This window comes from Panulirus ornatus, chromosome 62 (assembly GCF_036320965.1).
Source record: "Panulirus ornatus isolate Po-2019 chromosome 62, ASM3632096v1, whole genome shotgun sequence".
Classification (NCBI taxonomy): Eukaryota; Metazoa; Arthropoda; class Malacostraca; order Decapoda; family Palinuridae; genus Panulirus; species Panulirus ornatus.
Window position 1 is genome coordinate 2,526,635 of NC_092285.1, and position 26,883 is coordinate 2,553,517.

General features: G+C 40.3%; 1 protein-coding gene across 2 annotated transcripts in view; it reads right to left on the bottom strand.

Annotated features, from left to right (window-relative positions):
- LOC139745689 (glutamine amidotransferase-like class 1 domain-containing protein 1) overlaps nt 1-24,478 on the bottom strand; it is a 68,798-nt gene extending 44,320 nt beyond the window's left edge. The window contains exons 1-5 of one of the 2 annotated variants that reach the window (XM_071656120.1): nt 24,146-24,478; nt 16,973-17,049; nt 11,172-11,277; nt 7,178-7,285; nt 2,559-2,656 (exon numbers count right to left, since the gene is read on the bottom strand). In XM_071656120.1, the coding sequence (XP_071512221.1) occupies nt 2,559-2,656; nt 7,178-7,285; nt 11,172-11,277; nt 16,973-17,049; nt 24,146-24,191 (435 nt within the window). In that variant the 5' untranslated portion in view covers nt 24,192-24,478. The remainder of the gene's footprint in view (nt 1-2,558; nt 2,657-7,177; nt 7,286-11,171; nt 11,278-16,972; nt 17,050-24,145) is intronic. The other variant, XM_071656119.1, reaches the window with a different exon arrangement.
- Nucleotides 24,479-26,883: the final 2,405 nt, after the last annotated feature.

A 26,883-nucleotide genomic window follows, 5' to 3' on the forward strand; every position in this document is an offset into this window, starting at 1 on the left:
AACTTGCCTCCCACACCATATATTCTTAATACCTTCCACAGAGCATCTCTATCAACTCTATCATATGCCTTCTCCAGATCCATAAATGCTACATACAAATCCATTTGCTTTTCTAAGTATTTCTCACATACATTCTTCAAAGCAAACACCTGATCCACACATCCTCTACCACTTCTGAAACCACACTGCTCTTCCCCAATCTGATGCTCTGTACATGCCTTCACCCTCTCAATCAATACCCTCCCATATAATTTACCAGGAATACTCAACAAACTTATACCTCTGTAATTTGAGCACTCACTCTTATCCCCTTTGCCTTTGTACAATGGCACTATGCACGCATTCCGCCAATCCTCAGGCACCTCACCATGAGTCATACATACATTAAATACCCTTACCAACCAGTCAACAATACAGTCACCCCCTTTCTTAATAAATTCCACTGCAATACCATCCAAACCTCTTTTTAAACCAAGTATTTCCAATCATCAGTCCTTTTTCAGCACACAACTCCACAAGCTGTTCACCATTTCCTTTCATAATACTGAATACCCCCCATGTATACCCTCAACTACCACATCACTCATTGCATTCAAATAACCCATCACCCAGTCTCTTGCATCAAAATTACTGACACACTCAGCTGCTCCTAAAACACTTGCCTATCATGATCTTTCTTCTCAAGGCCATAGACACCTATCTCTTACTATCCACTTTCATTTTTACCTACAGCAAACATATAATTCACTTAATTACACTCTTTCACACATTCTCACAACTAAAGCTTCAGACGTAGTGCCACTCCTTTCTCACCTCATCCTCTCACCAACCTCTGGCTTCACTCCTACGCCATTTCCAAACCATTTGTCTCATTTACCCTTGAGCTTTGTTTCACTTAGAGCCAGAACATCCAGGTCTCTTTCCTCAAACATACTACCTATCTCTCCTCTCTTCTAATCTTGGTTACATACACACACAATGAGACATCCCAGCCTGAGCCTTTGAGAAGGATTAGCATTCTCATTCTCTGCCTAGCTCCTTCTTCAGTTCCTTCTTTTAGAAACTGAATTATAAGAAGGGGAGAGTTTCCAGTCACCTTTTACAAAAAGTAGGGAATAAAGAGGTACAATTCTTTCTCCCCTACCTCTGGGATTCTATTCATTAAAACAGAAAACAGAATTCCATTAATAAATACAGAAAATAACAAACCTACTTCCAACACGTATGTTTACTGCTGCTCCTAAATTGCTAACTGTTGTTGATAGCGAAAGAGGAATGAGTGGAAGAGTTACTGGGGAAGGGGGTCATTTGGGTCAGATGATGTAGTTGTGGAAGAGGGTGGTGATGGTCCAGTGAGTTCAAGTATCACATCACTAGATGTAGGTGGCTGGTCTTCCTTATGAGAGCCTTTCTTCTTCAAGAAGGAATCTAGTACTGTCTGTTTAGCCTTCACTGTCTTCTCAAAGTGTATTTCTCTAAATCACCTGATTTCAGCTAGGATATTCTGAACCACCTTTGAACTCTGATAAGTGTTTGGGTCATCCTTATCAAATACAGCAAGAGTGCACTAGCAAAACCACAGCACTATACTGCCAACCCAATGATAATAAGGTTATTACAAACTTAATCCAATGTAAATCAAAAGAGGTGTAAATAGACCATGTGCATTATTCTAGAAATAGCATACATCAAGAGGTCCCTGTATACCAATGACAGCTAGAAAATGGACGTATGTAAATGAGGCCGATAATCCTTTGTTTCTATGGCTAGCTTGATTAAATGGAAAATTCAATTACAAAACAGTTGAACATATTACAAGATTCCTCACGCACAACAAGAAATTCCATACCGAAAATGATGAAACTTACTCCTCAGTTGTCTTGCACTCATCCCACAAAAACATACGCATCACCACACTTCTTGACTTGTGGTCCTATCCAGTGGATGACACTGGCTTCCTGAATGCATCACAAGCATGATAGAAGGGATCCTGAGGCAACGAGGTAAGGTATACAGAATTCATATACAAAGAGACCTCTTATACTGGACGAAATGCATGCCTGAGGAATGTCCATTGGGTGAATAATCCATCAAAAGGGGTTGTTACAACACAGTGCTTATGGAAATGCACGCCTGACAGTGTCATGTCTTACACTAGTGTATGATATAGAATGGCTTCCTTCAGTAACTGTAATAGCCCTGCAGATGTTACTTTCATGTTTTATAAATCAAATGAAGACACTGTTAATACAAATGCTACATGAAACTGTTCTAATAAGCAACAGTAAAAAAATTAGACATCTGAGAGACAGAGTGAATTAATACTAATCATTCCATAGGCACTAATTTCAAAACAGATTACTCTCTCTTGCTGATAGGAACTTTACACAGGGAAAACTAGTAAAGCCAAATTGATGGATTAAAATGCAAGCACTGAAAACCATGCAAAAATTAAGCAGAACAGTTAGAGAGTTAGTACTCGCATAAGGAAAGGTTCTAAATATACTTTTATCACAAGTATTCTGAGAATGATTTACAAGAAACTAAGTGATTCTTACCCCTGTTAATGCAATATCTCTGAATGCCCATTGCTGAGGGTCTCCCTTTATAGCTGATAATAATGCACACACACCTAGGCCAATAGCACACACAGGTTCTGAGGATTAGAAAAATTAATAAGCATCTAAAATTTACATTTACTAGCAATTATGCAGGTAGCATGTGAAACTAAATGAGCAACACCAAGACACCAAAGCAGATGTATCATAAGAATAAAGACCTTATGTTTGACAAAAGCCATTTTTCACTTCATAACAAAACAAATCTGCCTAAACCCTGAGTTGCGGTTATCCAACTACTAGAGTACAACTTCATCTTTATATTAGTAACATTCACATGAATAAAATGCTACGCATTCCAAGAATTTTATTAGTGTAAATTTTCAGTTACTCATCTTTATGTGATAGTTTGGTTCATTGACTCTATCAACCATAATAACATTCCCAGAATAGAGGTTGGATCATGAATAGATACAGCCTCTCAACACTAATATCAAATCTCAACAGGTCTAGATTGCTAAACTGCTTTATAGGATTAGGTGTTAATATACAAGTTCTTATTATTCTACTATTCAGGTAAAGCTGATCTGTTGGGGCAACACTTCTACTTACACCACCTTAATAAGAGAAACAACAACTCTTGTGCATATAAACAAAAATCTGGCATTCTCATCCAAAGTGCCTCTAGCCCTAAGGAATTTACTCATGGTACCTATTCATCTCTTTTTGCGTTCTATTAACAACCATATATCTTCTCGCCCAACACATGATCTGTTATTCATTCTATATGGCCATGTATTTCTTGAAGGCTTTCAAAAATTCATTTTTCACTTTTTCCTATTGCCATTCCTTATCTATTCTTGTAATTCCCTCTACTTAATATACGGTATCTGTCTCTATTATCATTATGTTTTGCCCATCTTGACCAAGGAAAGTCAAGACTTCACAACAATATATCAGAGATAGGACAAACAATCCATTAAGCAAACTTCCTTCACAATCTACACTTAAATTCTTTTGAATTACCTGGACTTTGAGTTCACTTTCAATTCTTCTTCACAGCATAAACTTTACTAAAACTTCAACTCTTCCATAAACTTCCTACATAATCATCACTTCAAAGTGGTCAGTACGAACATTAGGTAGGAGCCTCTGCAAAAACTGCACAAGAGTTGCCCTCTGCCAGAGGCCTATTAAGGGTGAGGCACTTATGACTAAGAAGCAGCAATGGAGTTCTCTAGCTATGGAGACTATTGCTGTAGCCACCCACTTGAGGGAGTTCCATTTGGAACAAGCATCAGAGAGAGATATAGGTAGACAGATAGATAGATAGACTTCAAAATACTATATCAAACCTCATTAACCCAAATGCCTCTGAATCAAATTGTGGAAAACACATGAAGAGCATGGTGGCCTCTGCAGCACAAAGATCCATAAAAGGGATTCACTCTTATAGCTGGTCCAATGGTACTTTAAAATAAAATAGTCCTACATCTCAACAGAGTGGTTTTTGAAATGCTGTAAAATCTGCCATGGAAAAACTAGTGTCAACTGTGCCTTTGATTCCTCAACTCTAACATAAAAAGAGAAGGGCTCAAACCTTGTTCACTGAACACTGCACAGGTGCAAGGCAGTGGATTGCAAACAACAATGACCAAGGAGGCACTACCACCAGGTTGTCAAGAAGGATAGCGATGGTGGCATATGAGCCAGCAATACAGTGGCTCTCATGTCCCTACCTGACCCAGTTTCTGGTTTTTACTCAATACCTCACCTACATTTGGGTTACAAGTTTTCAATCCACAAACACTCGTGTCTACCGGCGCATCATATACCTCATTCAGCAGTAACTCAAAATACTCACTCCATCTCCCAAACCATTTCCTTGCTTGTTACAACTTCACCATCTGTTCCCTCAATGATGCCCCCTTTTATTCTCTTCTTCTCTTCACACTACTCTCTTATTTGCCCTCTTTTTCAGCCCTCTTGTACATCTCCCAATCAACTGCACTCCATCCCTGCAGGCATCACACATACATCTTTTCTCTTTCACAAGCAACTTAACTTCTTCATTTAACCACTTTGGCCCTTTCTCAAATGCATATATCCCACCTACTCCATGCCACAAACTTCACCCATGCAGTAAAGCACTGCTTTCTTAAATACCTTCCATTCCTTGCCCACTCTCCTAGTTTTGTTTACTCTCATGTTTGGCTATTCTTTAACCAATCTTTCTAGGTATTTCTGCATATAAATCTCTGTTGAAAGCTCACTTACTTTCATTCTTTTCCCAGCCATGTCACTTCCTCCTTTCCTAAATCCAGTACAAATATTCAAACCTGCCTCCACAAATAAGTGATCCGATCAAACATCCTGCCAACTGATCCTCTTAATACATACACATGCAAATATGTCGTTTTCATGATTATTAATTTGTAGCTATTCCACTAATGCCCTCTCACCACTAATCCTATTCATTCACATATAATTACGAATGAAAATTTTTTTTAAACAAGATATTCCCAATCACTACTATTTCAGCTTACAACTCCATGAGCTGTTCACCATTTTCATATACACTGAACACCTCATGCTCCACAGCAACAGTCTTAACTTTCACATTGCCTACTCTTACATTCAAATCTCTTACCAACCACCAAAATTCAATCCCTTATGTCAAAATTACTGACACACTCACATCTCCTCCCAAAATGCTTGACTTTCTTCCTCCCTCCACTTGCTAAAATGCACTTAAGCACTGTCACTCACCTCTTGCAATCAGTCTTGTTCTCATCTACATCAGACTGGAATTCATTTCCTTAAACTCATTAACACCTTCTCAAAACTCTCCCTCCTTCAGCAGAAGAGCATTCCTCTTCTTTGCCTAACCTTCATATGAATGAAAGGCTTTACCCTTGGACATTTCCAAACTATTCATCCTCATTAACCTTTAACATAGTTTCACTTACAGCCAGAACATCCAGGTTCCTCCTCCCCCCATACATGCATCTTTCTCAAACATGCATCTTTCTTTCCCTGTTTATTCTGGTTACATCCAAACAACCTAGTCTGAGTCTTTAAGAAGGATGAATGCTCTTCCTGTAGCTCCTGTTCCCACTTTTAGAAACTGAGATGCAAGGAGGGGGGGGTTTGCAGCTCCCATTCCCAACCCTTTTAGTCAACTTCCATGACAAGCAGGAGATACAAAGGTAATATCATCTCTCCCCAATCCTATGTAAGAGTTATTTAGGCCTTTGGCCTATCAATTGCCAGGGTTATTGGTGTTCAAGGTCAACTTACAACCATCATTCGAAAACTTTTAACATATTATTCAAGTGTTGAATATAATCCTATGGTTATAAGGTCTATTTCCCAATATCTATAAAATAAAAGCTTATTCTTTTCAAACATATGACTGCTGCCTCGATACCACCTTCCTTCCATCCATTTGTTAGCATCTCATTGTTCACTATGCTTTATGTTAATCTACTCATGATAGTAATTCTAATAATTCATTCTGGTTCTTAATAGTTCCTCTATATAAAGGCTTCTTCTCTCTCTTTAAATGTAGGTAAACTATTTCTGGAACCACCATCCTCCTGTGCTGGCCTGTATAAGTTATGATATCCTCCATTCCAAGGAAGGCTCTGCTTCCTTTCTTCCAGCTATTTGTTTATGTATGTATTTGCTGAGTACAGTTCACTCCTGTACAATGTTAATTCTGAGTCTAATATTCAATTAATACAAAACTGTATTAATGTATAAATGAAACCTTAACACACAAGAGAAATTTTGTGCTAGACAAGAATAGAATCCTTCTTTTACTTTGAAAGCATACATTGTTTGTACCTAATTTGCTTATACTAACCTTTCTAGGGACACAACTCTCAGTATAAGCAGGGATATTAGTGCCTCTTTTCTCTTCTAGTATGACCATGACAACAATCTTATCACAGCAACCACATTTTTCCATGATCTTAATATTATTACTTTTTTATCTATATTCTTTTTTATTATATTTGATTACTATTTCCCACATCAGTGAAGTAGCACCAGGAAACAGACTCATATACACAAATATATACATGAATGCACATACATGTACATTTACATATCAACATATATACATACACATACACAAACATATATTTGCTTGCCTTCACCCCACAGGAAACAGCATCACCATCCCTGTGCCAGCAAGGTAGCGCCAAGAAAACAGACAGAAAAGGCCACATTTGTCCACACTAAGTCTCTAGCAGTCAGGTGTAATGCACCAAAACCACAGCTCCTTAGCCACATCCAGGCCCTACAGACCTTTTCACTGTTTATCCTAGACATTTCTTTAGTTATATGATGCTTAAATTTTTTCCAATCTTTTTATCTCTAAAACCAAATCCTCCCTAGTCATCTATCACTTTACCACACAAATGCAATCCATTTTAACATACCATGTACCTATTTTTCCTTTCACCAAGCTTTGACTTACAATTAGCAAATCCACCTTATACGGTTTTCATCCACAAACTAAAACTACAGAATCATCTTATTCCTTCAGTCCATTAGTAGCCTAAAATAATTTCAAGCTCCAACATACACTGGGCAAAGAATAACTTACTTACTTTTCTCTGCTAGACATTTTATGAGGATGCTGCCGAGAGCACCACATGTTGCTAAATCTTCACTTGCACCAGGACTATGGGGTATTACCACACACGAATACTGACTACCTGCAGAAAAATGATAAATGATAAATCAACATGTCATAAACTGCGCAGAAAGAACAATCCTTAACACATAAAGAAACCTTAGGTCATGTGACAAAAAATGCCATTGCTTTTAGTTTACAAAGGGGATAAGTATCAGTATATAAAGGGAGATAAAAACCTTTTTTTATTGAGAACAGGAACTACATACATATTTTTGCTTACATGTTTGCCACTTCTCACGTTAGTGAGGCAGAACAAGGAACAAATCAAGAAAGCTGCATTTGCTCACATCTGTTCTCCAGCTGTCATGTGTAATTCACTGAAACCAAAGCTCCCTATCCACAGCCAGGCTCCCCAGATGCTTCAGGTACCTTAGTTCAGCCCACTGACAGCATATCCCTCACTGCATACTACATCACTCCATTCACTCACAGTATATTACATCACTCCATTCACTCTATCTCATGCATGCCTTTCACCCTCCATGTTCAGGCCCCTATTACTCAAAATCCTTTTCACTCCATCCATCTCCAATTTGGTCTTTCCCTTCTCCTAGTCCCCTCCATTTCTGACACATATACCCTCTTTGTTAACCTCTCCTTGCTGATTCTCTCTGTATATCCAAATCATTTCAGCATACCCTCTTCCAATCCCTCAACCACATTCTTATTACCACACCATTCTCTTATCCTCTAATCACTTACTCAATCAAACATCTCACACCACATACTGTCTTTAAACATTTCATTTCCAAGACATATACCCTCCTCCGCACATCCTCATCTACAGCCAATGTCGTGCATCCATACCTCACTGGGACTACAGTACCTTCAAACATACCCATTTTTGCCCTCCTAAATACTGACTTGACTTTCTACACATTCCTCAATGCTCTCACAACCTTTGCCCCCTCATACATCCTGACTCATTTTTATTTCCATGGGTCCATTCACTGCCATATCCACTCCTAGGCATCTAAAATACTCCACTTCCTCAAAAGTTTCTCCGTTCAAATTCACATCCCACCCCCAATGTCACATTGCCCTACTAAACCTAATAACCTTAATTTTTTTTCACATTTTCTCTCAACTTCCTCCTTCCACATACTCTCCTAAACTCAGTCACAAACTTCCACATTTTCTCAATTCAATCTGCCACTAGTACTGTGTCATCAGCAAACAACAAGTCTTACTTCCTAGGCCCCTCAAACCCTACACACAGCATACTTTCCCCTCTCTCCAAGTCCCTTGCACTTACCTACCTTACTACCCAATCCATAAACAAATTAAACAAGGGAAGTGAGTCAGTTGTTGTTCGTTGATGATACAGCGCTGGTGGCTGATTCATGTGAGAAACTGCAGAAGCTGGTGACTGAGTTTGGTAAAGTGTGTGAAAGAAGAAAGTTAAGAGTAAATGTGAATAAGAGCAAGGTTATTAGGTACAGTAGGGTTGAGGGTCAAGTCAATTGGGAGGTGAGTTTGAATGGAGAAAAACTGGAGGAAGTGAAGTGTTTTAGATATCTGGGAGTGGATCTGGCAGCAGATGGAACCATGGAAGCGGAAGTGGATCATAGGGTGGGGGAGGGGGCGAAAATTCTGGGAGCCTTGAAGAATGTGTGGAAGTCGAGAACATTATCTCGGAAAGCAAAAATGGGTATGTTTGAAGGAATAGTGGTTCCAACAATGTTGTATGGTTGCGAGGCGTGGGCTATGGATAGAGTTGTGCGCGGGAGGATGGATGTGCTGGAAATGAGATGTTTGAGGACAATGTGTGGTGTGAGGTGGTTTGATCGAGTAAGTAACGTAAGGGTAAGAGAGATGTGTGGAAATAAAAAGAGCGTGGTTGAGAGAGCAGAAGAGGGTGTTTCGAAATGGTTTGGGCACATGGAGAGAATGAGTGAGGAAAGATTGACCAAGAGGATATGTGTGTCGGAGGTGGAGGGAACGAGGAGAAGAGGGAGACCAAATTGGAGGTGGAAAGATGGAGTGAAAAAGATTTTGTGTGATCGGGGCCTGAACATGCAGGAGGGTGAAAGGAGGGCAAGGAATAGAGTGAATTGGAGCGATGTGGTATACCGGGGTTGACGTGCTGTCAGTGGATTGAATCAAGGCATGTGATGCGTCTGGGGTAAACCATGGAAAGCTGTGTAGGTATGTATATTTGCGAGTGTGGACGTATGTATATACATGTGTATGGGGGTGGGTTGGGCCATTTCTTTCGTCTGTTTCCTTGCGCTACCTCGCAAACGCGGGAGACAGCAGCAAAAAAAAAAAAAAAAAAAAAAAAAAAAAAAAAATGATGACATCACACACTCATGTTGTGGACCAACCTTCACTTAGAATCGCTTGCCCTCCTCTCTTCCTACTCACACATATGCCTTACACTTTTTGATAAAAATTTCTCTCTACTTTTACTACCTTTCATCCTGCACCTTATATTTGTAAGACCCTCCACAAGACATCTCCATCAACCCTATCATGTGATTTCTCCAGATCCATACATACGTATCTACTAAAAAGTACAGTCACTTGAAAAATGTTGTATAGTGTATTGCAAAGTTCAGTGAAACAAAAAGTGTACATTTTGATGTTCAAAAAATCTTTCTCTCCACGGCAGTGTTCGATGAGCATGAGATATTCACTCTAACAATATCAAGGCCAGGACCTTCTGACCCTTGTATGTCTAGTGACATTACTGGATTTCCTGACCTGTTACTATACTCTAAAACTAAACAGCAGCCAGCTCTCTCATTCTGGACCCACCCTCAGTCAACCAAAGACTACCAAAGACATCATCATAAACGCAATAGTACTCAGTCACAGAAAGCTCACTTTCTGAAGGTTGCAGATGTTAACCCAAAAGCATTTACAGCTGATACAAAGTTTTTTGAAAAACAAAAGGGAAAGCAGGGAAAGGTAAACTTACATTCTCCTCCTCTGTGATTTGTCCCTATAGCATAAGTACATATTCACATAAAGGAGGAGGGCTTAGAGGAAAACCTGTTGATGACAACAATATACTTTCAGAATCACAGGTACAGAGGAATCTTGTCTGTCCTATAGGAGGAACCCTCATGGCCACACAAGGTAGATCCACAATGTCTAAACTAAGGTTAAGTCTGATGAAGGTAGATGATGAACACATAATAGTGTATCGGAAGACAGATACTTTATAAATAGATATATCCATAACACATAAAGCATTCTCTATCAAATCAATAAAATCAACCTCAAAACATGGAAACGGAAAGAGCAGCTAAATGCTGTGAGCTGTAACTTTGCAGTCATTCTTTGTACTCCCAGATGGCACTCTAGTTTGAAGAACCTCATATATCATGGTACAATTCAGTGAAGGGAAAAATTTCTATACTGCTGTGGCATTTTGCAATTCATGTGGTATAAGAAATAAAAGGCCTATTGCTTAGGTTCAATACATGCAGCAAAAGGGGTTAAGGGCATAACTAAGAGTGTGTTCCTCCCTCTAACCCCATTAGACTTATGACTAATATAAGACGGATGTTCATATATGATGGAACTAAAAGAAAAAGGACGGCTCCTGAGTGGGAACAGCAAGAGTAACTTTGTGGTGTTTGTTTGAACTCTTTTAACATCTATGAAAGGAAATTCACACATACATCACTAAGGCCCTCCAGCAACTACAGAAAATACTCTTTCATCACTACAAATGCAAGCTTGAGCTTGATAATCACAAAGGATATGATATTTAGTGCTCCATAATGAATCAATACAGCAGTAAAAAGGATAGTATCCAAAATCTCACTTTGTTAATACATATACCTGTCTTCACATTCCTTTTTACGTCCCATTTTTGCTTCTTTCCACTTTACTGATTAAAATATCTTTTTGAATCCTAAACACACAACTAGTGCAAGAAATTGGAGTCTAACCTTGTATGTCACTGAGTGAATGAGGTTCCAAGAGGTTCTTGGCTGACATGTCACTTAACCATCTACTGCTTTGATCATCCTTGTCGATGAATGCAGGTACTGCTGCCTGGAAAAATAAATTATGAAAGAAATCAAATGACAGTTTTAATTTTAAAAGAAAGGGGACATTGTTTATGTCTGGCAAGAGTACTTTCTGACGAGGGTACTATTGGGGTAGCATTTAGAATTGGCTTGGAAGGCTGGCTGTATAATGCTAGCTGGATCGTCTCTGTGTGTATATGTTCTGTCAGTGTCCTGTTTATTGGGAGTAGGAGGATGTACAAGTTACTGAAATGTATGGCATGGGTAAGCTTTTTACATCTACTCAGGATATGATTATGGAATGATTTGGATGAGAGGGGTCTAGTGCTGTTGTAAACAGCCTACTTAATTCAAACAATGAAAAAAAATTGACAGTACTATTAATCTTCCTTAAATTTTCCCTAAAGATTACAATGCACTTCCTCAGAACTTGTATTTGATAACATCAAAATGCATTTGATTGCAATGGGCACTGAAGTCTAGTCTGAGAAAAATATCTCAATTGTAAGTGGATTTACCTATAATCAAGCTGTGAGATTTCCTATAAGCTCTCTTTGCCAAGGCCATCATCTATCTGATGAAGTAACCAAAGCACACACAGATTATTGAATAAAGTAAGGGCACTAAACTGAAGAGGCCCTGGCAACATCAAACTCAACTAGATTATATTCAGTGTTTTGTTTTGCTCCACTAAAAAATTATCATTATCTTATTTATTTTGCTTTGTCGCTGTCTCCCGCGTTAGCGAGGTAGTGCAAGGAAACAGACGAAAGAATGGCCTAACACACCCACATACACATGTATATACATACACGTCCACACATGCAAATATACATACCTATACATCTCAACGTATACATATATATACACACACAGACATATACATATATACACATGTACATAATTCATAGTCTGCCTTTATTCATTCCCATCGCCACCTCACCACACATGAAATAACAACCCCCTCCCCCCTCATGTGTGTAAGGTAGTGCTAGGAAAAGACAACAAAGGCCCCATTCGTTCACACTCAGTCTTTAGCTGTCATGTAATAATGCACCGAAACCACTGCTCCCTTTCCATATCCAGGCCCCACACAACTTTCTATGGTTTACCCCAGACGCTTCACATGCCCTGGTTCAATCCAATGACAGCACGTCGACCCCGGTATACCACATCATTCCAATTCACTCTATTCCTTGCCTGCCTTTCACCCTCCTGCAGGTTCAGGCCCCGATCACTCAAAATCTTTTTCACTCCATCTTTCCACCTCCAATTTGGTTTCCCACTTCTCCGACACATATATCCTCTTTGTCAATCTTTCCTCACTCATTCTCTCCATGTGACCAAACCATTTCTAAACACCCTCTTCTGCTCTCTCAACCACACTCTTTTTATTACCATACATCTCTCTTACCCTATTATTACTTACTCGATCAAACCACCTCACACCACATATTGTCCTCAAACATCTCATTTCCAGCACATCCACCCTCCTGCGCACAACTCTATCCATAGCCCACGCCTCGCAACCATACAACATTGTTCGAACCACTATTCCTTCAAACACACCCATTTTTGCTTTCCGAGATAATGTTCTCGACTTCCACACATTCTTCAAGGTTCCCAGAACTTTCGCCCCCTCCCCCACCCTATGATTCACTTCCGCTTCCATGGTTCCATCCGTTGCCAAATCCACTCCCAGATATCTAAAACACTTCACTTCCTCCAGTTTTTCTCCATTCAAACTTACCTCTCAATTGACTTGACCCTCAACCCTACTGTACCTAATAACCTTGCTCTTATTCTCATTTACTCTCAACTTTCTTCTTTCACACACTTTACCAAACTCAGACACCAGCTTCTGCAGTTTCTCACATGAATCAGCCGCCAGCACTGTATCATCAGTGAACAACAATTGACTCACTTCCCAAGCTCTCTCATCCACAACAGACTGCATACTTGTGCCTCTTACCAGACATATATTTATGCAAACACCACTCTATTTCATCTCATATCTCTGATGCCTATTCCCAAGTGGAACTCCCTCAAGATAGTCTCCATAACTAGTGAACTCCAGTGCCGCTTCTTAGCCTTAACGCCTCACTCTTAAAAGGCCATTGGCAGAGGGTGAACTCTAGCAGTGCTTGCAGAGGCTCCTACTTTATGTTCCCACTGACTACTGACAAATAAAACAAGATAAAATTGTCACGTTTCTAGAAAACACACAATCATATTGGACAATCAACACAGTTCCCGCAATACAAGGTCCAGCCTGACAAATATGCTGGAATTTTTTAATGTTGTTCATCAGAATCAAAACGAAAATTACTGTCTGATGTAGTATACTTAGATTTCGAAAAGGCTTTTGATAAAGTAACTCACAAGAGACTTTAACATAAATTTAAAGAACACAGAATCAATGAAGAACTCTGCACATGGATCAGAGACTGGCTTACTGAGAGAAAGCAGCCAGTAGTGTTAAATGAAACAAACTCAGGTTAGCTAGATGTAAAAAGTGGTGTGCCACAGGAGTTGGTCCTAGGTCCAATTCTCTTCATAAAATACATCAATGGACTAAAACTCGGTCTCATATCTAAGATCTCCAAGTCTGCTGACGATACTAAACTAAGAGGAAGAGCTGCAAACAGATGGGACTGAAAAATGATTCAAAGAGATCTTAAATTACTAGCAGAGAGGTCAGACAGATGGCAAATGAAGTTTAATGAACAAAAGTGTACAGTTATGCACTTTGGAGACAAGAATATATGTTAAAACAACAATTTGGAAACTCTTTAATTAAAGTAAGTGAAGAAAAGAACCTTGGAGTTGTCATTAACAATCTGAAATACACTAAACAGTGTCAAGCAGCACGTAAAAAGGCAACCAAATATTTGGTTTCATAGCCAGGAACATAGATTACAAGACACTAGAAAAATTCTTACACTTAATAATTCTCTAGCACAACCACACCTTGAATATGCAGTCCAGTTTTGGTCCCCAAACTATAAAAAAAGGTGAGGAAAAATTAGAACAAATACAAAGACATGTGGCAAAATTGATCCCATCCCTTAGAAATCTGGCATACAAAGAGAGGCTAAAACGACTGAATCTCTTCTCCCTCACAAAACACAGACTTCGCGGAGACTTAATCCAAATGTTTAAAAGCCTGAACAAGTTCGATAAGGTAAATCACAAATATCTTTTCAAAGTACAAGAAAATATGGTTACCAGGACAAATGGAATAAAGCTCAAAGCTAAAAGATATAGAATGGATGTGGGAAAAGCTTCTTTTCCTATAGGTGCATGGAGCACTGGAATGAGTTACAAATATCTTATGAATTCAGGTATACTCTGAGAAAAATGCCACAAATAAACTGTATAAGCAACAACGGTAATGGTGACACTGGAAGGCTGATGTGCAGCAGCAGAAAGTCAGTGATAGCTTAAAAAACTGCTGAGCAGAATTACATTTTCTTGTCAAGTTAAAATCCTTTTTTTTTTTATAACCAGACAACCTATGTGTGGGCCAATCAGGCCTCCTGTTGTCTGTCTTTCTCATGTAAACATTTAAACTCATGCTTAATGATCCTACTTACTACTTCTACCTAATGTTTCCACCTAACGCTCCTGTCTAAATGTTCCTACCTATTACTTTCAACTACTGCTCCAAACATTTTGCCAAAAGGCAGGGCTAGCACACAGTGCTCATCATAGGAAAATTTAGAGATGTGAAGAATGAGCTGTGCGAGTCATGTGTTCTAAAGAGTTATTTATGAAAGGGAAAGCTTCTATGTTTGTGGACATACCACTGACAAAATATATGCACACCATTAAGACTTGAGAAACACTAAACAACCATCCTCTATACAAATCCTGAACTCAATTCCACGAGACATACCCATTGCAAACAATACTCCTCAGATATAAACTGTATAAGTCACACTTTCTCATCCACACTCTGGACATCTTCTTTCTCTTCAATGTAACAAACATCAGTTTAACACATCACACGACTGTTCATGCCCAAAGAACAGTTAACACACTCATGACACCAAATATCCACTCCTCAACTGCCCTGCACTTGCCCCAATAAGACAAACTCATATTACCTATGGTTCTAGCTGGTAGATTTGGCTGGCTTTCATGGCAATACAAAGGACAGTAAGTAATACTGTCCTTAAATATAATTTGATTTCCATACCTTATATCTATTACCTAATCTCCATAAGCTTCACTCGTTACTGCCAATTTCCAAGTATTACTGTCATTAGATATCATAATCAGACTTACATTCCTTCCATCTATTCCCTAATCTCCACAAGTTTCATTCGTTACTGCAAATCTCCAAGATTATCTTCAACAAAATAAAAAACAACTGAATTCTATCTTTTAATCTTATCAGCGTTTCATCTCCAATCCTTAGGTCTCTTTAAAACATGTCAGCTGATATGATTTGCCCCCCCCAGTTACCCCATGGAATCGAGTGGTGAGATGCAACTTTTGCTTAAGGCCGTGTGTCAGGTGATATTTTTGCTATTTCTGTTCTGAGTGATAATTCTTCTCTTCCAGCTGTCCAACTGAAGTAGTCCTAAGAAGAAAAGGCCAATAGCCTGCTTGGAAGCAAGAGAATGTGCCTAAAATAGACATTTCAAGACTTGTTTGCAGAGTTGAGTATACCATCCACACACTTTTATCTTCCTTCTAACCTCCTTTCTTCCCAATAAGCTGGGTCTGGTTGATCTATGAAGACAAGTAAAGTGACTGATTATCTGATGGGGTGGGTCTTTCAAAACCTAGGGTTTCATCAGTTTATCAATTACCCTACTGGTCTTCCTAGACTGACCAAACCTAACTGGTGAGGAATGAGAAAAAAAAAAAAAAAAAAGTCTGGATGGTAAACTCTGCCCTGTTAGTGTCTAAAAATATTGCTTGAGACACATTTTCTTGCTTCCAAACTAGAATACTGGTCTTTTCTTCTTGAGACAACTTCTTAGAAGTCATGATTAGCTAACGATATGCATCTAATATGATCTGTCCTGCAAATAAAATCTGATGCATAAAATTGTACGACACACATTTTCTTGCTTCCAAACAAGAATACTAGTCTTTTCTTCCTGAGACATCTTTTTAGAACTCATGATTAGCACATGATATGCATCTAATATGATTTGTCCCTCAAATAAAACCTGATGCATAAAATCCTTATTCTACCTGGTAATCAACTGATTTCTCATTGTAAGGAATGTTGCATGCATTGGGTATTATCTAATGAGCAAGCACTCTCTTGGATGCTTATAAGGCTAAGTCAGTAAAAAAAAAATTTCAGGAGAACGTATCCCTGATGCTAGATCATGAGCCTTTCAGGCAGTAATCGCAATGATGCTTTGGAAATTAACAAGAGCTTCACCTGGGCTATTGAGGTTTGGAATAGTGTTCAGCAAGCCAAAAATCACCTCGAGGATAAACAACCCAACTAATCTATTCTTCAGCAGTACTCCCCCTATGTTATGTACAGCATTTTCAATACAAGGTGTGATGGGGCTTTATGAGGTAAGATACAATGCAGGAAGGATACAATATTGCTTAAACTAAAACTTAAACCCTTTCAAACTAGAATACTACATTGTTAAGAGATATATAGCGGTTAAAACTATCATCAGAGCAGTCCAAGAATCAATCATTTAAAGTCAATAAGACTATGCTGTCAAATGATGTCTTACCTGCGGTGTAGCAATTACAATGTTAAATGCAGACTGTGTTAACTTGTAACACTGAAGGAATGATGGAGCAGACACACCTGTAATGAATAACAATAATAAGATCATAATATCAGAGAGAACATTTTACAGGTCTCATATGAAAATGGTGACTTCTTCACAATGTTCCAACTAGCTCATCTTTCAAACACTCATGAGAGACATGACAAAGTATGATGAAACAAAATATAAGTTATCAAGTGCTCAAGGAAGTAACATCATGAGCAAAAAAAACATGTAAAGGAAGATTTTTACATATAGATGGATGATCAAATTCAAAGCTGAATTTATCAGCCTTTCATGAGGGTCTAGACAACCATTTTATGTTTCCGAAAATACATTATCTGAATTTTTCACTTCAGTTGATGGAGTGAAAACATACACTATAACCCTATCCTTATCATTTTCTTAATTCATCTAATTCCAACATCAAGACTCAGTGTGGGATTCCATTCTGTGCTTTTATCCAATTCTTAACTATGTAGTGGTTATAAACAAGAAATTTATAGAAAATCTACTTATTCCTCTGATATATTTCTAATACAAATGATATCTAATTCTTTTTGTCTAAATGTTTTTCCCAATGCAGTGGGGTAACATTAGCAAATAAACAATGGCCTCATAAACATACATCCATTTTCAAGCTATCATGCATAATGCAATGAGAACATGGAAAGAATGAGTGGGGATACGATGACAAAGGAGATAAACATGTCATAAGCAGAGGGGACAAGGAAAAGGAAGAGACCAAACTAGAGGTAAAAGGATGGAGCAGATAATATTATGATTGCTCATTGTAGGAAGGCAGTATCCAGGGTGTGCCAACATAAACCATAATACTCAAATATCTTTAAAATTATTGTCAATAATAAGGTAAAAGTCAACTCCAAGCTGAGTTTTTCATGTTAAATGATATAGTTCTGGCAAATGAGGCTCTAATCAAGGGCATCTCATTAATGCTATATATACATATATATCTATTCATTTATATCTATTATACTTTGTCGCTGTCTCCTGCGTTAGCGAGGTAGTGCAGGGAAACAGACAAAAGAATGGCCCAACCCACCCAAATACACATGTATATACATACACACCCAAACACGCAAAAATACATACCTATACATTTCAATGTATACATAAATATACATACACGGACATATACATATATACACATGTACATATTTATGTGAATAAGAGCAAGGTAATAATATTAGGTACAGTAGGGTTGAGGGTCAAGTCAATTGGGAGGTAAGTTTGAATGGAGTAAAACTGGAGGAAGTAAAGTGTGTTAGATATCTGGGAGTGGATCTGGCAGCAGATGGAACCATGGAAGCAGAAGTGAATCATAGGGTAGGGGAGGGGGCGAAAATTCTGGGAGCCTTGAAGAATGTTTGGAAGTCGAAAACATTATCTCGGAAAGCAAAAATGGGTATGTTTGAAGGAATAGTGGTTCCAACAATGTTGTATGGTTGCGAGGCGTGGGCTATGGATAGAGTTGTGCGCAGGAGGGTGGATGTGCTGGAAATGAGATGTTTGAGGACAATATGTGGTGTGGGGTGGTTTGATCGAGTAAGTAATGTAAGGGTAAGAGAGATGTGTGGAAACAAAAAGAGTGTGGTTGAGAGAGCAGAAGAGGGTGTTTTGAAATGGTTTGGTCACGTGGAGAGAATGAGTGAGGAAAGATTGACCAAGAGGATATATGTGTCAGAGGTGGAGGGAACAAGGAGAAGTGGGAGACCAAATTGGAGGTAGAAAGATGGAGTGAAAAAGATTTTGAGTGATCAGGGCCTGAACATGCAGGAGGGTGAAAGGTGTGCAAGGAATAGAGTGAATTGGAACGATGTGGTATTCCGGGGTTGACGTGCTGTCAATGGATTGAAACCAGGGTATGTGAAGCGTCTGGGGTAAACCATGGAAAGTTCTGTGGTGCCTGGATGTGGAAAGGGAGCTGTGGTTTCGGTGCATTATTACATGACAGCTAGAGACTGATTGTGAAGGAATGGGGCCTTTGTTGTCTTTTCCTAGCGCTACCTCGCACACGAGGGGGGAGGGGGTTGTTATTCCATGTGTGCCGAGGTGGCGATGGGAATAAATAAAGGCAGACAGTATGAATTATGTACAGGTGTATATATGTATATGTCTGTGTGTGTATATATATGTGTACATGGAGATGTATAGGTATGTATATTTGCGTGTGTGAACGTGTATGTATATACATGTGTATGTGGGTGTGTTGGGCCATTCTTTCGTCTGTTTCCTTGCGCTACCTCGCTAACGCGGGAGACAGCGACAAAGCAAAATAAAATAAATATAAATACATATTTATACTTGCTGCCTTCATCCATTCCCGTCACCAACCTGCCACACATGAAACTGCACCCCCCTCCCCCTGCACGCACACAAGGTAGCGCTAGGAAAAGGCAACAAAGGCCACATTTGTTCACACTCAGTCTCTAGCTGTCATGTGTAATGCACTAAAACCACTGCTCCCTTTCCACATCCAAGTCCCACAAAACTTTCCATGGTTTACCCCCAACACTTCACATACCCTGGTTCAATTTATTGACAGCACATCGACCCCAGTATACCACATCATTCCAATTCATTCTATTCCTTGCACACCTTTCACCCTCCCGTATGTTCAGGCCCCGATCACTCAAAATCTTTTTCACTCCATCCTTCCACCTTCAATTTGGTCTCCCACTTCTCGTTCCCTCCACCTGTGACACATATATCTTCTTTGTCAATCTTTCCTCACTCATTCTCTCCATGTGACCAAACCATTTCAATACACCATCTTCTGCTCTCTCAACCACACTCTATTTATTATCAAATATCTCTTACCCTTTCATGACTTACTCAATCAAACCACCTCACACCACATATTGTCCTCAAACATCTCATTTCCAACACATCCACCCTTCTCTGCACAATCCTATCTATAGTCCACACCTCGCAACCATGTAACATTGTTGGAACCACTGTTCCTTCAAACATACCCGTTTTTGCTCTCCGGGATAACGTTCTCACCTTCCACACATTCTTCAATGATCCTAGAACCTTCACCCCCTCCCCCACCCTGTGACTCACTTCCACTTCCATGGTTACATTCGCTGCTAAATCCACTCCCAGATATCTAAAGCACTTCCTCCAGTTTTTCTCCATTTAACTTTACCTCCCAACTGACTTGTCCCTCAACCCTACTGAACCTAATGACCTTGCTCTTATTCACATATACTCTCAGCTTTCTCCTTTCACACACTTCACCACTTAAAGGGGAGGGAGCGGGTGCTGGAAATCCTCCCCTCCCACTTTTAATTTCCCAAAAGAAGGAACAGAGAAGGGAGCCAAGTGAGGATATTCCCTCTAAGACTCAGTCATCTATTCTTAACACTAACTTGCTAATGCAGGAAATGGCAAATATGTATGAGAAAAATATATTCTATTCATTTCTATCATACTTAACATATGTACATACATGCTCATACACATACATATATACATAAATATGCATGTATACACAGGAACATATTCATACTTACATGCTTTCATCCATTTCCAGTGCCACCCCACCCCACAGGAAACAGCATCACTACCCCCTGAATCAGCAAGACAGTGCCAGGAAAAAAAAGAAAGAAAAAAAAAGCCACATCTGCTTACACTAAGTCTCTAGCTCCCATGTGTAATACACTGAAACCACAGCTCCCCATCCACATCCAGGCCCCTCAGACCTCTCCATGGTTTACCCCAGACAGTTCACATGCTCTGGTTCAGTCTACTGACAGCACATCGACCCAAGTATACCATAAAGTTTTGATTCCGTACATGCATTTCACCCTCCTGCATGTTCAGGCCCCAATCGTTCAAAAGTTTTTTCACTCCATGCCTCCACCTCCAATTTGGTCTCCTGCTTCTCCTTGTTCCCTTCACCTCTGATACGTATATCCTCTTTGTCAACCTTCCCTCACTCATTCTCTCCATATGTCCAAACTATTTCTGCTCTCTCAACCACACCCTTTTTATCACCACACATCTCTCTTGCTCTTTCATTACTTGATCAAACCACCTCACACCACATGTTGTCCTCAAACATTTCATTTCCAACATATCCACCTTCCTCCATACAACCCTATCTATAGCCCGTGTCTTGCAACCATATAATATTGTTGGAACTACTATTTCTTCAAATATACCCATTTTTGCTCTAGGAGATAATGTTCTCTCTCTCCACATATTCATCACTCCCAAAACTTTCTCCCCTTTTTCCACCCTATGACTCACTTCTGCTTCCTTGGTTCCATTCACTGCTAAGTCCACTCACAGATATCTAAAACACTTCACTTCCTCTAGTTTTTCTCCATTCAAACTTGTCCCTCAACCCTGCTGAACCTAATAACCTTGCTCTCATCTACATTTACCCTCAACTTTTTCCTTTCACACACTTTTCCAGATTCAGTCACCAACTTCTGCAATTTATTACTCAAATCAACAACCAGTACTATATCATCGGCAAACAACAATTGACTCACTTCCAAGGCCCTTTCATCCCTAACAGACTGCATACTTGCTTCTCTCCAAAACTCTTGCATTTACCTTCCTAACCACTTCATTCATAAAAAAATTAAACAACCAGGGTGACATCACACACCCCTCCCACAAACCGACCTTCACTGGGAACCAGTCACTCTCCTCTCTTCCTACTTGTACACATGCCTTACACCCTTGATAAAATTTTCTCTGCTTCTAACAGTTTACCTCCCACACTATATGTTCTTGAGACCTTCCACAAATCATCTCTATCAACCCTATCATACGCCTCCTCCAGATCCATAAATGCCACATACAAATCCATTTTTTATTCTAAGTATTTCTCACATACATTTTTCAAAGTAAGCATCTGATCCACACATCCTTAAAACCACACTGCTCCTTCCCATACAATTTTCCAGGTACACTCAACAAACTTATATCTCTGTAGTTTGGACATTCACCTTTATCCTCTTTGCCTTTGTACAATGGCACTATACATCATTCATAAAATACTCATCTATTTCACCATGATCATACATACACTGAATATCCTTACGAATTAATCAACAACGCAATCACCCCCTCTCATAATTCAACTGCAATACCATCCAATCCTGCTGCCTTCCCAGATTTCATCTGTATAATTTTCACCACCTCTTCTCTCATCCAAGCACTCTCCCTGACTGTCTCACTTCACCCACCATCCCAACCAAAACACCCTACATCTGCCACTCTTTCATCAAATACATTCAGCAATCTTTCAAAAGACATGCACCCTAGCCTGAGCCAGATACCCATTTCATCGACCAACCCCTAAGGGTTGATAACCAGCAGGGTTTAATGTGGACCAACTGCCAAAACCAGGATTCAAACCAATGTGCTTGACACTTTCTCTAGAGGGTTCCTACCACTTCAGGCTGTGCTACCATCAGTATATGAGAAAGGGCTGACGACTTGATACAACATAATGATACAATCTGAACAACAATGACTTTTCACTTGCTGAATAACCACATAGAATCTTTTTGGTGTGAACATATGGTGTGAAGACAAAAAATTGTCATTCTCCTTTGAGGTTGCACTCTGATACCACTTATGACTATATGGCCAACGTGCTGTAAGAGTATATCAGAAGTCATTAGAAAATATTGACTTTCAGATGTAATAAAACACAGACAAAATCAGAAAAAGTTATTTTTGTCAACAGAAACAACTGTTCTCTTGTTGTACTTGTTCTTAACACCATACTAAATAGGTTTACATGTGTTACATTATCAATGGATCTTGAAAGCACTATATTTGACGAGTATAGCTTGGGACATGAGGTGCTTGTGTGTTACTGTGACTAAGAAAGATGACATTGGAAGAGTTGACATGATGTTGAAATCATCAATAGCTGTGGAGTTCTATCCTGCAAAATGAGGTAAATCTTCAAATGGTATGTCAACTTACAGTTAGGCTAATGTTCAATCAAGGGTAGATCAAAGTTCAATCAGGTTCAGTCACGTTAGTTAATGCTACATACATTTTAGACTCGAGTAAATTACCTCTAATACAGGTTAAGTTCATCCCATGTTAGGTTTGGTTTGAGGTGCATTTCTATGCACTTTACATAGGTTAAATACAGTTAAATTACCTCTCATACAGGTTAAGTTCATCCTATGTTAAGTTTGGATTGAGGTGTACTTTCATGCACTTTACTTCTTTTCTCTCAACTTTAAAGCCTTACTCACTTTGTGGGCAACTGAAGACTTTTATAATGATATCTTCACAAATAAAAATAAACTGAACATAGTATATCGTATTTCTAAAGGTCAATGAGGTATATATTTGAAGAGAAATAACGATGATAGATTTTTATGATAAACTACCCCTTAACTTTCCCTGAACTTCATAGCCCTCCCCACTATTGCTTTATAACCACAGAACTCAACCAGAAAGAATCTGAAATCTTCCATTTTCAAAATCACATTTATCTAAGTGTAAGTAAATCATTTATAAAATACTCCTCTATTTCAATCCATTAGCATCGTGGCCATACTATAAGTTTACTATATAATTTCCAAACATAACTTAAATTTACATGAGAACAAATGCCATGATAATGACTTATATCTACTTATAATATGGGCAGGGCTACAGGACTGTGGAGAAAATGTTGGGTTAAATAATAAATATTTAACGAGGGAAAACATGTTAAGTGATGGCTACCTTAGGTTGGCTCAGGTTTAATACGTGTAACGTCAATATTACACATATACCAAAAGCATGAGTAATGATATGGATGGAATCTTCTGTTATATCAGTGTCAATATTTAGATTACGTTTGTAAAGCGTCATTTTAAATAGAAATTAGCTGTTAACTACCAATTAACTGACTGACCCCAAACGATCCCTCACTTCCCACAATGACAGTTTAGCCTGATCCAATACAATAGTATGGCATCTAAATAATCTAATGGTGCCTGCGTATATATATATCACCCTATAGTATCCAAATGACTTAATTACTTCAAAGAGGTAGTTTAAAATACGTGTACTCCCTCCCCCACCCACCCACAGTAATCACCCCTCCCCCTTCCTCCTCCCACCCTATACTTCACTTACCTAATGGCGACGAGGACAGCACAATTAAGCAGTTCTGCTTTGCCATTCTCGCCTCAGTGACTTAAAATGGACTTAGGAAAGATGAGGAGAGGAGATGTGTCAGTGGTAGGATGACGTAGAGGGTTGACAGGTAATCGTGAGGGGCGCCACCACCACCTCCTCCTCCCACCATCGCCAACGTTGCCAGCTCTGTGCCACCACGAGGAGGCCATTATATAGCTTTATATATCCCATTACCTTCCCCTGTGGGATGGGATGGTCTTTATCCCACTCATTCTGCCCCACCTGTTAGGTATGGTGTGGGTTATCCCACCCACAGGCCAGGTTTGGGATGGTATCCCGCTTATTGCCAGATGCCGTCCGCAAAGTTGCCAGATTTGGGATTGTTTATCCCATTTAGTTTAATAGATCTGGATCTATTACCCTCCCACCCAGGTGTCACCTGTGGGACAGTCTATCCCACCTACTTAGAAGGGTCGGGACTATATCCCGCTTCGTTGCCAGATCTGGGACTATCCCGCTTATTGCCAAGTCTTTTCGATGTTTATTTAAGCGTAGTTTCCATCTTTCTCTTTATCCTTTATCTTTATCATATGTTAATCCTCATTTAATGTTGTTAAATTTTATATTAACATGATTTTGTTCTGAATATTTCAATGTTAGCCCAGTGCTACGTCTGGGACTATCCCGCTTAGTGTCAGATCTGGGACTGTCTATCCCGTCTAGTTGCCAGAGGTCTGGGACTGTCTATCCCGCTTAGTGCCAGATCTGGGACTGTCTATCCCGTCTAGTTGCCAGAGGTCTGGGACTGTCTATCCCGCTTAGTGTCAGATCTGGGACTGTCTATCCCGTCTAGTTGCCAGAGGTCTGGGACTGTCTATCCCGCTTAGATGTCAGATCTGGGACTGTCTATCCCGCTTAGTGCCAGATCTGGGACTGTCTATCCCGTCTAGTTGCCAGAGGTCTGGGACTGTCTATCCCGCTTAGTGTCAGGTCTGGGACTGTCTATCCCGTCTAGTTGCCAGAGGTCTGGGACTGTCTATCCCGCTTAGATGTCAGATCTGGGACTGTCTATCCCGTCTAGATGCCAGATCTGAGACTGTCTATCCCGCTTAGATGCCAGAGTCTGGGACTGTCTATCCCGCTTAGATGCCAGATCTGAGACTGTCTATCCCAGCTTAGTTGCCAGATCTGGGACTGTCTATCCTGCATAGATGCCAGATCTGGGACTGTCTATCCCATCTAGTTGCCAGAGGTCTGGGACCATCTCCCGTACAACTGGCACCCAGGAACTGTCTAACCATCCATTCAAGGGGCCAGATGTCGAATTGGGATCTGTGTATCCCACATAGTTGCTTGGATTGGGATTGTCTATCCCGCAAGGTTCATGACTGTTTATTATCCCGTCCAATTGCTAGGTCTGGCTATGTTTATCCCGTCCAAATGCTAGGTCTGGCCATGTTTACCCGTCCAATGGCTAGGTCTGGCCATGTTTATCCCGTCCAAATGGCTAGGTCTGGCCATGTTTATCCCGTCTAAATGCTAGGTCTGGCCATGTTTATCCCGCCCAAATGTTAGGTCTGGCCATGTTTATCCCGTCCAATGGCTAGGTCTGGCCATGTTTATCCCGTCCAATGGCTAAGTCTGGCCATGTTTATCCCGTCCAATTGCTAGGTCTGGCCACGTTTACCCCGTCCAATGGCTAGGTCTGGCCATGTTTACCCCATCCAATTGCTAGGTCTGGCCATGTTTACCCGTCCAATGGCTAGGTCTGGCCATGTTTATCCCGTCCAAATGCTAGGTCTGGCCATGTTTATCCCGTCCAAATGCTAGTGCTAGGAGTCTATCCTACTCAGTTACTAGGTAAGGCTAATTATCGGTCAACAGTACGTCTCTCCTGCTCATTAGCTGGGTCAGAGACTGTCTCTCCAGTCCACCTGACAGGTCAGAGCCTGTCTATCAGATCAGAGCCTGTCTACCAGTCCAGACCCTGTCTTCCTTTTGTCTACCAGGTCAGAGCCTGTCTACCAGGTCATCGCCTGTCTTCCTCCTGTCTACCAGGTCAGAGCCAGTCTTCCTCCTGTCTATCAGGTCAGACCCTGTCTTCCTCCTGTCTACCAGGCCAGAGCATGTCTTCCTCCCGCCTTCCAGGTCAGAGCCTGTCTACCAGGTGAAAGCCTGTCTTCCTCTGTCCACCAGGTCAGAGTCTGTCTTCCTCCTGTCTACCAGGCCAGAGCCTGTCTTCCTGTCTACCAGGTCAGAACCTGCTTCCCATGTCCACCAGTCCAGAGCCTGTCTTCCCCCTGTCCACCAAGCCAGAGCCTGTCTTCCTCCCGTCTACCAGGCCAGAGTATGTCTTCCTCCCGTCTACCAGGTCAGAGCCTGTCTTCCTCTGTCCACCAGTCCAGAGCCTGTCTTTCTCCTGTCCACCAGTCCAGAGCCTGTCTTCCCCTGTCCACCAGGCCAGAGCCTGTCTTCCTCCCATCTACCAGGTCAGAGCCTGTCTTCCCCTGTCCACTAATCCAAAGCATGTCTTCCTCCCATCTACCAGGTCAGAGCCTGTCTTCCCCTGTCCACCAGTCCGGAGCTGTCTTCCTCCTGTCTACCAGGTCAAAGCCTGTCTTCCTCCTGTCTACCAGGCCAGAGCCTGTCTCCCTCCTGTCTACCAGGTCAGAGCCTGTCTTCCTTCTGTCTACCAGGTCAGAGCCTGCTTCCCTTGTCCACCAGTCCAGAGCCTG